Source organism: Pelophylax lessonae, assembly GCF_965119305.1.
Source record: "Pelophylax lessonae genome assembly, chromosome: 9".
In the NCBI taxonomy this organism is placed as follows: domain Eukaryota; kingdom Metazoa; phylum Chordata; class Amphibia; order Anura; family Ranidae; genus Pelophylax; species Pelophylax lessonae.
Window position 1 is genome coordinate 227245773 of NC_138776.1, and position 13333 is coordinate 227259105.

Genomic DNA, 13333 nt, shown 5'->3' on the forward strand with positions numbered 1-13333 from the left:
AGTTTTTGTTTAGCATAGCCTCCCCACCTTAACCCCAAAGAGCTGGTGTTGAAGGAGGCCCAAAAATTGTAAAGGTGTGCACCTGTGGAACAGGTGCGCAAACATTGTCGTTTTTGTGTTAGCATAGCCTCCCCACCTTAACCCCAAAGAGCTGGTGTTGAAGGAGGCCCAAAAATTGTAAAGGTGTGCACCTGTGGAACAGGTTCGCAAACATGGTAGTTTTTGTTTAGCATAGCCTCCCCACCTTAACCCCAAAGAGCTGGTGTTGAAGGAGGCCCAAAAATTGTAAAGGTGTGCACCTGTGGAACAGGTTCGCAAACATGGTAGTTTTTGTTTAGCATAGCCTCCCCACCTTAACCCCAAAGAGCTGGTGTTGAAGGAGGCCCAAAAATTGTAAAGGTGTGCACCTGTGGAACAGGTTCGCAAACATGGTAGTTTTTGTTTAGCATAGCCTCCCCACCTTAACCCCAAAGAGCTGGTGTTGAAGGAGGCCCAAAAATTGTAAAGGTGTGCACCTGTGGAACAGGTTCGCAAACATGGTAGTTTTTGTTTAGCATAGCCTCCCCACCTTAACCCCAAAGAGCTGGTGTTGAAGGAGGCCCAAAAATTGTAAAGGTGTGCACCTGTGGAACAGGTGCGCAAACATTGTCGTTTTTGTGTTAGCATAGCCTCCCCACCTTAACCCCAAAGAGCTGGTGTTGAAGGAGGCCCAAAAATTGTAAAGGTGTGCACCTGTGGAACAGGTTCGCAAACATGGTAGTTTTTGTTTAGCATAGCCTCCCCACCTTAACCCCAAAGAGCTGGTGTTGAAGGAGGCCCAAAAATTGTAAAGGTGTGCACCTGTGGAACAGGTTCGCAAACATGGTAGTTTTTGTTTAGCATAGCCTCCCCACCTTAACCCCAAAGAGCTGGTGTTGAAGGAGGCCCAAAAATTGTAAAGGTGTGCACCTGTGGAACAGGTGCGCAAACATTGTCGTTTTTGTTTAGCATAGCCTCCCCACCTTAACCCCAAAGAGCTGGTGTTGAAGGAGGCCCAAAAATTGTAAAGGTGTGCACCTGTGGAACAGGTGCGCAAACATTGTCGTTTTTGTTTTAGCATAGCCTCCCCACCTTAACCCCAAAGAGCTGGTGTTGAAGGAGGCCCAAAAATTGTAAAGGTGTGCACCTGTGGAACAGGTGCGCAAACATTGTCGTTTTTGTCATAACCAAAATGAGGTTCTGTGAACGTAAAGAGAATGAGAGGAGGGTTTGAGGGTGGCACCATGGTCCAGGCTTAAACTGAGGCTCAACTGCCACATCACAACGATAGCCTAGTCTACAAGGTCTGCATCAGGTGCATCAAAGCTTGATATCCACGACTGATTCATCTTAATGAATGTCAAACGGTCGACTGAGTCGGTGGAGAGTCTAGTTCGATGGTCTGTGACGAATCCTCCTGCTGCGCTGAATGCCCGTTCCGATAGGACACTGGAAGCAGGGCAGGCCAACAACTCCATGGCATACTGGGCCAGTTCTGGCCAGTGGTCTAATCTTAAGACCCAGTATGCCAGTGGATCGGATTCGTCACATGAAAAGCCCTCTGTGTCACTTTGTGCCCTCACGTAATCGTCCACCATGTGATGCAGACGCTGTCGATGCGATGTGGCAGCTGAGAGGCCTGGGCGGTGAGGACTAAAAAAAGACCGAAAGGCATCCGTCAACCGCACGCCTTCTCCAACGCTCCTCTCGTGACCACCAGTAGAATCCATGGTAGGTTGTCCCCGCCCCTGCACCCTACGGGAGTCGGGGAACATGTTCACCAGATTCCTCTTGAGACTGTCCTCAAGGGATTTGATCCTGTGGACTCTATGGGTGGATGGGAAAAGCTCCGAGACTTTACACTTGTACCGGGGGTCAAGTAGGGTGGCCAACCAATAGTGGTTAGTCTCTTTAATGGCCTTGATTCTGGGGTCCTTTCGCAGGCTCTGGAGCATGATGTTTCCCATGCGTCGCAAATTAGCGAAGGCCTGAGAAGCTGACTCCTCGGGGTCACTCATAACGACATTATCTTCAACGGGCTCCTCCTCCTCCCAGCCACGTACTACTCCAAAGTGTCCCGAGGGAGTCAAACTAGGCCTTGCAGATTGCCGCATGTCTTCCTCCTCCTCCTCCTCAAACCCTGCAAAAGTTCCCGCAGAATCGTCCTCCTCCTCCTCTTCCACCCCTGGATCCTGCTCGGGCCTCTGGGAGCTAGGCATAATGGGGTCAGGATTCTCAGGATAAAGGGGGCCTTGAGAGGCAAGGAAGTCCTCCTCTTCCTCCTGCTGCTCTGCCTCCAGTGCCCTGTCCATAATGCCACGCAGAGTGTGCTCCAACAAAAACAGTACCGGTAGGGTGTCACTGATGCATGCGCTGTCCCGGCTGACCATCCTTGTGGCCTCCTCAAATGGCGAGAGGACAGCGCATGCATCCTTAATCAAAAGCCACTGCCGTGGTGAAAAGAAGCCCAGGCGCGCAGAGCCAGTGCTGGTGCCGTACTCGCATAGGTATTCATTGAGGGCCCTCTGCTGCGTGTACAGGCGCTGCAGCATAGCCAAGGTGGAGTTCCAGCGGGTGGGCATGTCACAGATGAGGCGGTGTACCGGCAGGTGAAACTCGCGCTGCACTTCGGCCAAACGTGCAGTGGCACTGTACGACCTCCTGAAGTGACTGCACACCCTTCTTGCCATCCTTAGCACATCCTGCATTCCCGGGTACGAGTTCAAAAACCGCTGTACCACGAGATTCAGGACATGCGCCAGGCATGGCACCTGGGTTAACTTTCCCTGACGAAGGGCGGCCAGGAGGTTTGACCCATTATCAGTAACCACCATCCCTGGCTGCAGCTGGCGTGGTGTCAACCACCTCTGGGCCTGTGCCTGCAGAGCCCCAAGAATCTGAGGGGCAGTGTGCTGCCTGTCCCCTAGACACACAAGCTGCAGCACTGCGTGACACCTTTTGGCCTGAGACATAGAATAGCCCTTTGAACGTTTACGTGGTATCTCATCATATTCAAAGGACCATTCTGCAGAGGAGGGCATGGAGGAGGTAGAGGAGGAGGAGCAGGAGGGGGTAGAAGTGATCGATCTACCCGGATCAGCGACACCACCAGCTGTTTGCAGACGTGGGGGCAACACTGGCTGCAGCACCGAGCCCTGGCTACAATCCCTTCCACTGGCAAGCAGTGTCACCCAGTGAGCAGTGACAGAAATGTACCGTCCCTGCCCATGTTTGCTTGACCAAGTGTCAGCCGTCAAGTGTATCTTACGGCTGACTGACTTGGCCAGGGATGACACTACATTGCCTTCCACATGTTGGTATAGGGATGGCAGGGCCTTACGGGAAAAGTAATGCCGACTTGGCACCTGCCACTGTGGAACTGCACATTTTGCGAAGTCACGGAAGGGAGCAGACTCTACCAGGTTAAATGGTAATAGTTGCAGAGCCAGTAGTTTAGCCAAACTACTGTTTAGACGCTGGGCATGTGGGTGGCGGGGAGTATACATTTTTTTTCGTTCCAGCATGTGTGGAATCGAAATTTGGCGTCTAGATGATACAGCTGGTGGTGTGCTGGAGGTACATGCGACACTGCCTGCTATATCATCATCCCTGCCAGTGGAGGCTGCCAACAGGTGACGAGTGACTATAGCAGGGCCAGGAACAGACTGATGTGCAGGTGGAGCAGGTGGAGCAGATGGAGCATGAGGAGGAGCGCGAGGAGAACTAGGAGGCCGACTGACCAATCTTTGGCCCTTTTGTGGGTTCTTTAAATGCTCCTGCCAACGGGCCGAGTGGTGGGTTGTCAAATGCCTGTTTAGGCAGCTTGTACCCAGGTGGTTGACATTTTTGCCACGTTTTATACCCTTCTTACAAATCTTGCAGATCGCAACTGTTTTATCTGCATGGGATGTCTCAAAAAAGGCCCAGCAAGATGAGGTGTGTATAGTGGCCCGGGAGACAACAGGTGCGGCCTTAGATGGAGTAGGCCGTCTGCTCTCCCCTCTTGCTTGCTCTGCCTCCTCCTCAACCTCAGACCCAACATCTGACTCCATCAAAGACTGAGCATCAGGCCTGGCCTGGGAGACAACAGGTGCGGCCTTAGATGGAGCGGGCCGTCTGCTCTCCCCTCTTGTTTGCTCTGCCTCCTCCTCAACCTCAGACCCAACATCTGATTCTATCAAAGACTGAGCATCAGGCCTGGCCTGGGAGACAACAGGTGCGGCCTTAGATGGAGCGGGCCGTCTGCTCTCCCCTCTTGTTTGCTCTGCCTCCTCCTCAAACTCAGACCCAACATCAGACTCCATAAAGGACTGAGCATCAGGCTGGAGTAGATGGCCGACACTGTGGTCAAACAGTTCAGCTGACTCCTCTGCCATGTCTGAAATTGGGTCTAAGGGAGGACATGAGGTGGACATGGACTCATCTGTATTTGTTCTGACAACTGCAGAAGACTGACCACTTTTCTCTGCCTGGGTCACTGTAGTTGCAGATGATGCCGATGATGAGGGTTTGTTCATATAGTCCACCACCTCCTGTACATACTGTGGACGTATAGCTTGGCCACTGCCGGAGAACAATCCAAATGGTGGCCTGGCTGAGGACTGACCACCACGTCCACCCCTGCCTCTAGACACCCTAGAAGCTGTGCCCCTTTCCGCAGCAGGGCCACGTATGCCTTTTCTTGGTCTACCAGGCATATTTGTCACTGATGCGTTGGCAACTGTGTGCGGTGAAAAACGCACACTGCTATGCGACCCACAGTTGTCGCTGGATACAGCACAGCAGTTGCGGTTCACGCACAGTAGCAAAGCCTTTTGCACAGTGGACCTAACGCTTTGAACAACAGGCGTTAGGTTGTCACTGATGCGTTGGCAACTGTGTGCGGTGAAAAACGCACACTGCTATGCGACCCACAGTTGTCGCTGGATACAGCACAGCAGTTGCGTGTCACGCACAGTTGCAAAGGCTTTTGTACAGTGCACCTAACGCTTTGAACAACAGGCGTTAGGTTGTCACTGATGCGTTGGCAACTGTGTGCGGTGAAAAACGCACACTGCTATGCGACCCACAGTTGTCGCTGGATACAGCACAGCAGTTGCGGTTCACGCACAGTAGCAAAGCCTTTTGCACAGTGGACCTAACGCTTTGAACAACAGGCGTTAGGTTGTCACTGATGCGTTGGCAACTGTGTGCGGTGAAAAACGCACACTGCTATGCGACCCACAGTTGTTGCTGGATACAGCACAGCAGTTCCGTGTCACGCACAGTTGCAAAGGCTTTTGTACAGTGCACCTAACGCTTTGAACAACAGGCGTTAAGTTGTCACTGTATTTTGCTGCCTAGCAAGCACGTATACCTGCTGTGATACAGCAGCACTGTGCCACGTGCTCACTAAACAGAACCCTCACACTTTCCCTACAGAAACTAAATTTTCAAATCTAACTAATGTAGTACAAAGTTCCCTAACTACACTAGATATCCCTTTCCACTAAATAGAAAGCTCCATACAGCAGAAGACTGACACTGTCCCTTAAGTTTTTTTTTTTTTTTTTTTTTTTTTTTAACTCTAAGAACCAGCACAATCGCTGTATCTAACTACACTGGCTGTAAGCTAAATACAATTCTGCTATATGGAGCTTTAGAACCACTCGATATGTAGGAAATGTAGTGTAGCAAGCAGGAGTCAGACAGAACTGCTTCAACTCTCTTCAACAGGCTCTGGATAACTGTGCTAGGGGTTAGGCGGGGCCATCTTATATAGTGTGGGGCGTATTCACTCCTGATTGGCCTCTGGTCCCCGTAGTCACTCCAATCACGTTCCTAGGAGACTCCTGCCCCCTCATTGGCTTTTGCAGACGTTTCTGGGCCAATCACGGGCTTTTAAAGCCCAGTTCCTGTCCCAGTGCATTTTGGGCGGTTCTGGTGGCCGAATACCGAACTTTTGCCGCAAAAAGTTCGGTATTCGGCCGAATATCGAACATCCAATGTTCGGGTCGAACCGATGGTCGACCCGAACCGTTCGATTATCCCTAATGATTATGGCCACACACACCTACACAGGTAGAGCTGGATGGACTGTTGTCTTTATTCAACCTCAGCTACTACCGGTATGTAACTATGTAAGAATTTAATTCCATAGAATAGAATAAAATAGAAAGAATATAACCATCTTACGAAATTCCAACTTGAATTTGAATAAAATAGATTAGAATAATAAAATATAGAAAATAAAAGAAATAGAATAGAACATAAAAAACAATAGACTAGAATAAAATTGAATAAAATAGAAAGAATATAACCATCTTATAAAATTCTAATTTGAATTCAAATAGAATAGACATATAAAAAAGAATTAGAGAAATTAGTCCTGGGAGGAAAAGCTAAATAACTTCTCAATGAGAAAGAGACGAAGTATTTAGTGCCCAATACATGTCGTATCCCAATTTTGCACACACTATCAAAAATACATAAGGACAATTTAAACCCACCAGGTAGACCCATCGTGAATGGTATCAATTCGGTAGGGTCAAGATTGGGAGAATATATTGATTGTTTTTTACAGCCAGTAGTGCAAAAACCAAATCATATTTAACACTAAACATTTAATACACTATTTAAATAATATAGAATTTAACTCTGAGGTCATCCAATTGGCCATAGCCAATGTGGCCAGCCTATATACTATTATCAATCATCGAGAAGCCGTATCTGCAACAAAATGGGCTCTTAGAGAGATGAGTGACCTTCAATGTCAACAAAGGAAATTCCTATTGAAATGTCTCAAATATAGTTTGGAACATAACAATTTTTGGTATAATTCCGATTATTATAAGCAACTACAAGGCATAGCGATGGGAGCCAAGTATGCCCGAGCGTGGCTAATCTTTTTATGGCACAATGGGAGGAGACAGCGATTTATGAAAACCAACCTAATCAATTAGTCTTTTACAAGAGATTTATAGATAACATCATCATTATATGGGCCGGTGACAAGGAAAGTTTGGTACAATTTGGAGACACACTTGCTCTTAATGATAATAACATTACCCTATCCTGGGAAATCAGTGAAGAAAAAATGACTTTCCTTGATCTAGAAATATGACGAGAAAAGAGTTTATTAAAAACTAAAACTTTTTAAACCTGTAGATAGGAACAGCTATCTTCCCATTAACAGCTGCCATCATATGCCTTGGTTGGTAAACATACCCAAAGGCTAACTTATGAGATTAAGGCAAAATTGCACGAACAAGAGAGATTATGAGAAACAAGCTGAAATGCGGGGAACAAGATTTATAGAAAAGGGATATAAAAGTACTTTTATCGGACAATGGATTAATGAAGTTGGCAACATGGAAGGAGATAACCTTATAAATCAAGCTGTGATTTTCAATCTGCACAGTTCCTATGGTAACCGTTCTGCTATATATCCCAGCGAGCGACACCCTGCGGCCTTACCCTTGAGAAAGTCACGTGTGGTTAGTGGCGCAACGAGTCGGGAGGAGCTGGGTGACGTCACCTCCGTTCTACGGTCGTGACTGGATGTATCGGATTTACTACACCGCTATTGCAGCAACTCGCTTATGCTTACCAGATTGTAAGTTTTATTATTTATTTTAATAAAAGTTGTTGATTATACTACACCATGAAGCCCTTTTCCATTATGTCCCTGCATGAGGGGGAGATATAAGAAGACTACCCAGTTTGATCTATGGGATAGCGATATATTACATCCCACCAGCCGTTTTATCATTACTATTGGAGATATTGATTGAAGTTTACTCAGAACAACTCCGATTATTTATTTTGTGGAGAGAGACCCAGAGACAAGTCCTTTTGAATAACGCCTGTTTGAGTCAGTCTGGCGGTGAGCAGCCATTGCACTCAGTGTTGGATAGTGTGTTTTGGGAATTGCTCACATCGGTGACACGTTTTTGGAGTGAAAATTTACATCACGTGTTCAGAACACAAATATTTATTATTTCTTGCACTTTGCACATGGACACTTTTTTCTTATGAACTTTATTTATATCATTAGTTTATTATATTTGGCATTTGCACTTCATTCGCTTTTTCATGCACATGCACATGGTCACTTTTTTTCATATGAACTATTATCTGGCATTTACACCTTGTTTGAATATTCAGGTATTTTTATCATGATTTATATATTTATATATTTCTGCACAGTGTGTTGATTTTATGCTCATTTACATTCACTGGAGTTTTTTCATTGATACCAGTGAGTCATTTACTCACTGAAATCAGCGCAGATTTACTTTATATTTTGTCTTATATGGTATGTGATGACACTATAAAATTGGCAGCTTTTTTCTTTTTTTGTTATATTTACATTTTCACATTCACTTACTTCGTTGGCAGCGCATTGGCCTTTCTTTCCTGATTTTTATGGTCCTGTACCATGTGATCACTGTGACCAATTACAGAGGTCACAGTAGGTCTGAATGGCTGTATGAATGGCAGCCATCTTTACTGCTGGGCATGTGATTAATCACAGCGATCAGATGGTAGCAGGGTGGAGCACCGCCACTCGGTTCTTTGATCAGTGATCTGCTGTGTTCAGTTGGTACGACCAGGTACATCCCTCCAGATCGATGCTTGTCCTACCCGGGCAGTTTTTATGCAGTGGAAACAGTTAAAGCAAGTGAAATCTTTTCTTCCAATTAAAGATACAATGACTCCAGAGAGAAGTGTAATTTTGGCCCTGTAAAAAGCATTGATGGGACCTCATCTACCATAAGCAGTTCGGTTTTGGGCACCAGTTCACAAAAAGGATAATGTGGCGCTGGAGAAAGTGCAAAGATGGGCAGCCAAACTGTTAAGATGACACAGAGAATCTCAGCTATGAGGAAAGATTAGCAGAATTTAATTTATTCTCTCTTGAGAATATGCTGATCATGCCTAAGTACATAGAGAAAGTGTTCCATATAGTGAACTTAGTGTAGTTTTTTACTTTAAGGTCTGGAGGAAAAAAGATATAACCTTCATATTTAGAAAGGCTTCTTGAAGCTGTGAAAATGTTGAATAGGCTCCCTCAAGAATTAGTTCTGACCAGCTCAGTAGATTGATTTAAAAAACAGCTGGATGAATTCCTAAATGAGCAACATATAACTGGATATTAACATTTATAGGAAATAACACCAGGAATTATCTGATTGCCTACTGGGATATCAGGAAGGAATTTATTTTTCCCCTGCCAGAGCAAGTTGAACCATGCTTTATAGATAATAATTCCCTATCAACTTATTTCAGACAATTAAAAAAATATTAACTGTGCTTTAACGGTGTTTACAAAGACATATTTTCAGACATTTAAATACTGACCCTTGAAAAACTATAATCTTTTTATTGTCAGTTTTTTGGTTCCTCATAATCCTGTTTTTCCTTCTCATTTCTCAGGGAGTAGATATTCAGAATTTTTCCAGCAGTTGGAGCAATGGCCTTGCATTCTGTGCTCTTATATTGGCCTTCTTCCCCGACGCATTTGACTATGACTCTCTTGAATCCAAGAATAGAAGACAGAACTTTCAACTGGCATTCAGCACAGCAGAGTGAGTAAGATAATGTGAAATATGTATTAACAGTGACCTGTATGTGGAAGCTGCCATCTTGGTAGAGGCAGGGCTTTGCTTCCTCATGTCATAGCCTCCACGCAACCTTGCTTGCCAATGTCAGGGCCTCCAGCAGTCTCCAGTGACCTGGAAAGGTAGACTAGGACTTTTTTTTATACTCACTGTAAAATCCTTTTCTTTGTGGTCATTGGAGGAAAACAGTTCTGCTTTTGATACTAGAACTGGGTTTATGCCACCTGCAGGAGTTGGATACTAAATTTACAGACAACCAAGTGACGACCTTACAAATCTGTGATATTGATGCCTGATGGTGGAAGATACACTTACCACCCTGATAGAGTATGCTGTTGCCAAAAACAACCAGACACTGGTGTTTATTGGCATAGACTCCCTCAAGAATTATTGTACAATGGTTTGCCACATCCAGGGGGGGGTCAGAGCAGATGATGTGGCAATGCTCTTACATGGCCCTTCTACATACAGAAAAAGGGAGTCAGTCATACAAAACCTGGCTGTGGCATTTGGGCAGACCCTAATCACTCTGATTACATCCAAGGAGTGGACAGGAAGTAGTGTCCTCGTGCAGGTTAAAGGCTGACACCACATTCTATGATTTAAAAAATCAGATACTTGGTGGTTTGAATTGCTTCAAATGGGGTCTGTCCCTGGATTGTAAACCCCTTCGTGTCATTTTCCTATGAGTTTGGGACATTGCCTTTTATTTCATTTTACTGTATGTTCACTTTATTCATCTTCTGAACAACTGAAGATGGCATGACTCATGGCAAACTGCTAATGTCATCGGCTCAGCCAATTGTCGTCCATACATTGTTAAATATGCTGATACTGTCTGTGTTTTGAGATGGAATGTGTATTGTGCTGAGTATTCCTGTTCTGTTGTTACATGTTAATGAACTTGCATTGTTCTGGCCAGGTGGCTAGATAATTAGTTTAGGGTTATTTTGTGCCTGTTTACAAATCTATCTGCATATGCTAATGTAACAGACTCATCTGACCTCATACAGTATAAAATGTGTGTGTGTGTGTGTGTCTGTGGGTTCAATACACAGTTCTTTGCCTACTCTCAGCATAGAGTTTCATGTCATGTTTGTGGGAGAAGGCTATACCAGCTCTATCTCTCTTCTGCTTGGATCGCTAAATCCCTAGCTATGGTAAGAGCGGTTCCTGCTCTACTCTACAGCATCCCTCCCACTAGGGGGAAGAGAACATCTCTTGCGGCGAAACCCCTCTTTCCATCGGGGCGGCCGCTACAACTGGTGGCAATCGGTGGAATGGTTCTTTTCCCCTAGAGGAGATGCTACAACTGGTTCAGAGAATGGAATGAGCAGATGGAGAATTGCTACGGAAACTTGAAGCAGTCAACCTTAAAAGATTTGTTGGAGAACCATTGCCGACCAGCAAATAACCGTACCAAAAAGGAACTACTTGCCAAGCTGAAGGAAATGGACCGAAACGACGGTGTGACTGAAGCAGTAGCCCCGAACCTGGAGGATGAGTTGATGCGGACTTTGCGTATGCGGTTGGCGTTGTATGGACCCAATCCTCCTGCAGACATTTTTTCCCAGGTGATGAACGCCGCTATCGCTGAGAACCGGGAGAAACGACAATACCAGTTGCGCATGGCGGAGATCCAGAGACCAGTGAGCCCAACTGTGGAGAATGCTCCAGCCCCAACAGAACAGAAAGATACCCTTCGCAGCCTTTAAGAGCTTCCAGGAATCGGAGGGGGAAATAGATGAGAGGAAAAGCAGGCGCCACTATATTAAGCCAAAAAGTTTTATTGCACACAAAAACAAGTAGTAACTTACATCAAGGTTCAAGTCAGTCCATATAGGAGCACCTCTAGTCGCACTGTCCGGCCGTCCACCAGCCTGGAAGTGGCGTCATAGGAAGTAGGTCCGAGGAGCTGGTTTCGCCGGAAGCCGCAATGGAACGCAGGCTACCGGAAATGACGCAACGCGTTTCGGAGCATGCGTACTCGGCTCCTTCATCAAGCGTGAGTGGCCGCCACCTGGAGTCGGATTTATGTAGGGCAGCCTACGATCGGTTGTCATGGAAATGTACACAAAGCGGAGTGATACACAGCGGAGATGGCTACGGGACCAGTCAAACCGGTGTGCACTTTTCTGAAAGTTGTTTTAAACCATTATATGTTAGATATACACACATATTGGGAGGAGGTTATTATGTAAATATAACCATAAATGTCACATACAGATGTGCAAACTGCATGTGTGGATATTCATATATAATGGAAGGCTTTAAGAGTTTTAAAAAACTTTAAAACAACTTAGAAGCGCCCAACACCCTCTTTCTTTGGAGGGGGAAATAGATGGCTACTTAGCCGACTTTGAAAGACAATGGGCCTTACACAAAGTACCCACAGATGAATGGGTCACCATCCTGGCCGGGAAATTAACAGGTAGAGCTGCCGAAGCCTTTAGAGCTATACCTGATGAGGAGATTCACCTGTACCCAGCAGTCAAGGAGGCTTTGCTTGCCCGGTACTCAGTCACCCCCGAGGCGTATAGGAGACGGTTCCGGGAGTCCAAATAGCACAGCGGGGATTCCTACACCGAGTGGGCCTGCCGTATTTATAGAACAGCCTCCCTCTGGATTATCGGTTGTCAAGCCATATCAGGAGAGAATGTGTTACAGCTGTTTCTATTGGAACATTTTTTCAACACCCTGCAGCTGCAGATACAGGTATGGATTCGGGATCGGCGACCACTCACCTTACCCGAAGCAGCTCGTCTGGCTGATGAGTATACTGACTCCAGAAAAACGTAGCAACCCTCCGTAAGACCTGCTCCAGGACCAGTGGCACCAACCCGAAGCCCAGATACCTGCAATCGCCCACCACCAGGCTTCCAACAGCAAAGCCAGGTACAGTGCCATCGGTGCAAACAGTTCGGACACTACCAGAGAAACTGTGACCAGAGAAGGAACCACAATTCATGGCTTCGAGCAGGACCACCTTCCCCAGCACGGGCAGCCGTCCACTACTACCATGGCCACAGGCAGCAACAACCTAGCCTCAGACCAATGATCAAGCCCCGGATTACCAATCTTGGACCACCCCTACCACAGAGAGGGGGGGACTCCTCCAACTCGCAGGCACCCAGATACCAATCCCGCAGTGGGGTACAGTGCTACAGGTGCAAGCAGGTTGGGCACTATCAACGAGACTGTACCCAGAGCAGGGACCAAGCTGCATGGATCCGACCAGGGTCACCCCCTCCAGTAAAGACAACGGTCCCCTACTATCACGCAGAGGCTCCCCCAGTCATACCAATATTCATACCCACCACAGTGAAAGCAGCTACAGAGAACCGACTGCACCATTGCCAATCTGTCCAGTTAAACGGAAAGCCTGCGCATGGTCTCCGAGACACGGGAGCCACTCTCACTTTGGTCAAGCGACATTTGGTCCCAGATGCCGTCCGAACTGGAGGTTCGGTAGTGGTACGGGTAGCAGGGGGAGGGGTGCACCGGATACCCACTGCGAGGGTCCACTTGAATTGGGGAGCTGGGTCAGGTCTGATTAATGTGGTGTTGATACGGGAGCTCCCCACCGACATCTTACTGGGGAACGACCTAGGCCACTTGACCTCAGCGTTCCTGCCGGTCCAGATCCCAGGCCCACATCACGGAGACCTACTTGCATTCTGAGGTCCAGACGCTTGAATGTTGGATGGAGTGCG

General features: G+C 46.8%; 1 protein-coding gene across 2 annotated transcripts in view; it reads left to right on the top strand.

Moving 5' to 3' along the window:
* Positions 1-13333, top strand: part of SMTNL1 (smoothelin like 1) — a 177800-nt gene that overhangs the window by 64271 nt on the left and 100196 nt on the right. Inside the window, exons 4-5 of one of the 2 annotated variants that reach the window (XM_082269151.1) lie at positions 9436-9587; positions 9851-9968. In XM_082269151.1, coding sequence (XP_082125277.1) covers positions 9436-9587; positions 9851-9884 — 186 coding nt within the window. In that variant the 3' untranslated portion in view covers positions 9885-9968. Of the gene's footprint in view, positions 1-9435; positions 9588-9850; positions 9969-13333 lie in introns of those variants that run through there. The other variant, XM_082269150.1, reaches the window with a different exon arrangement.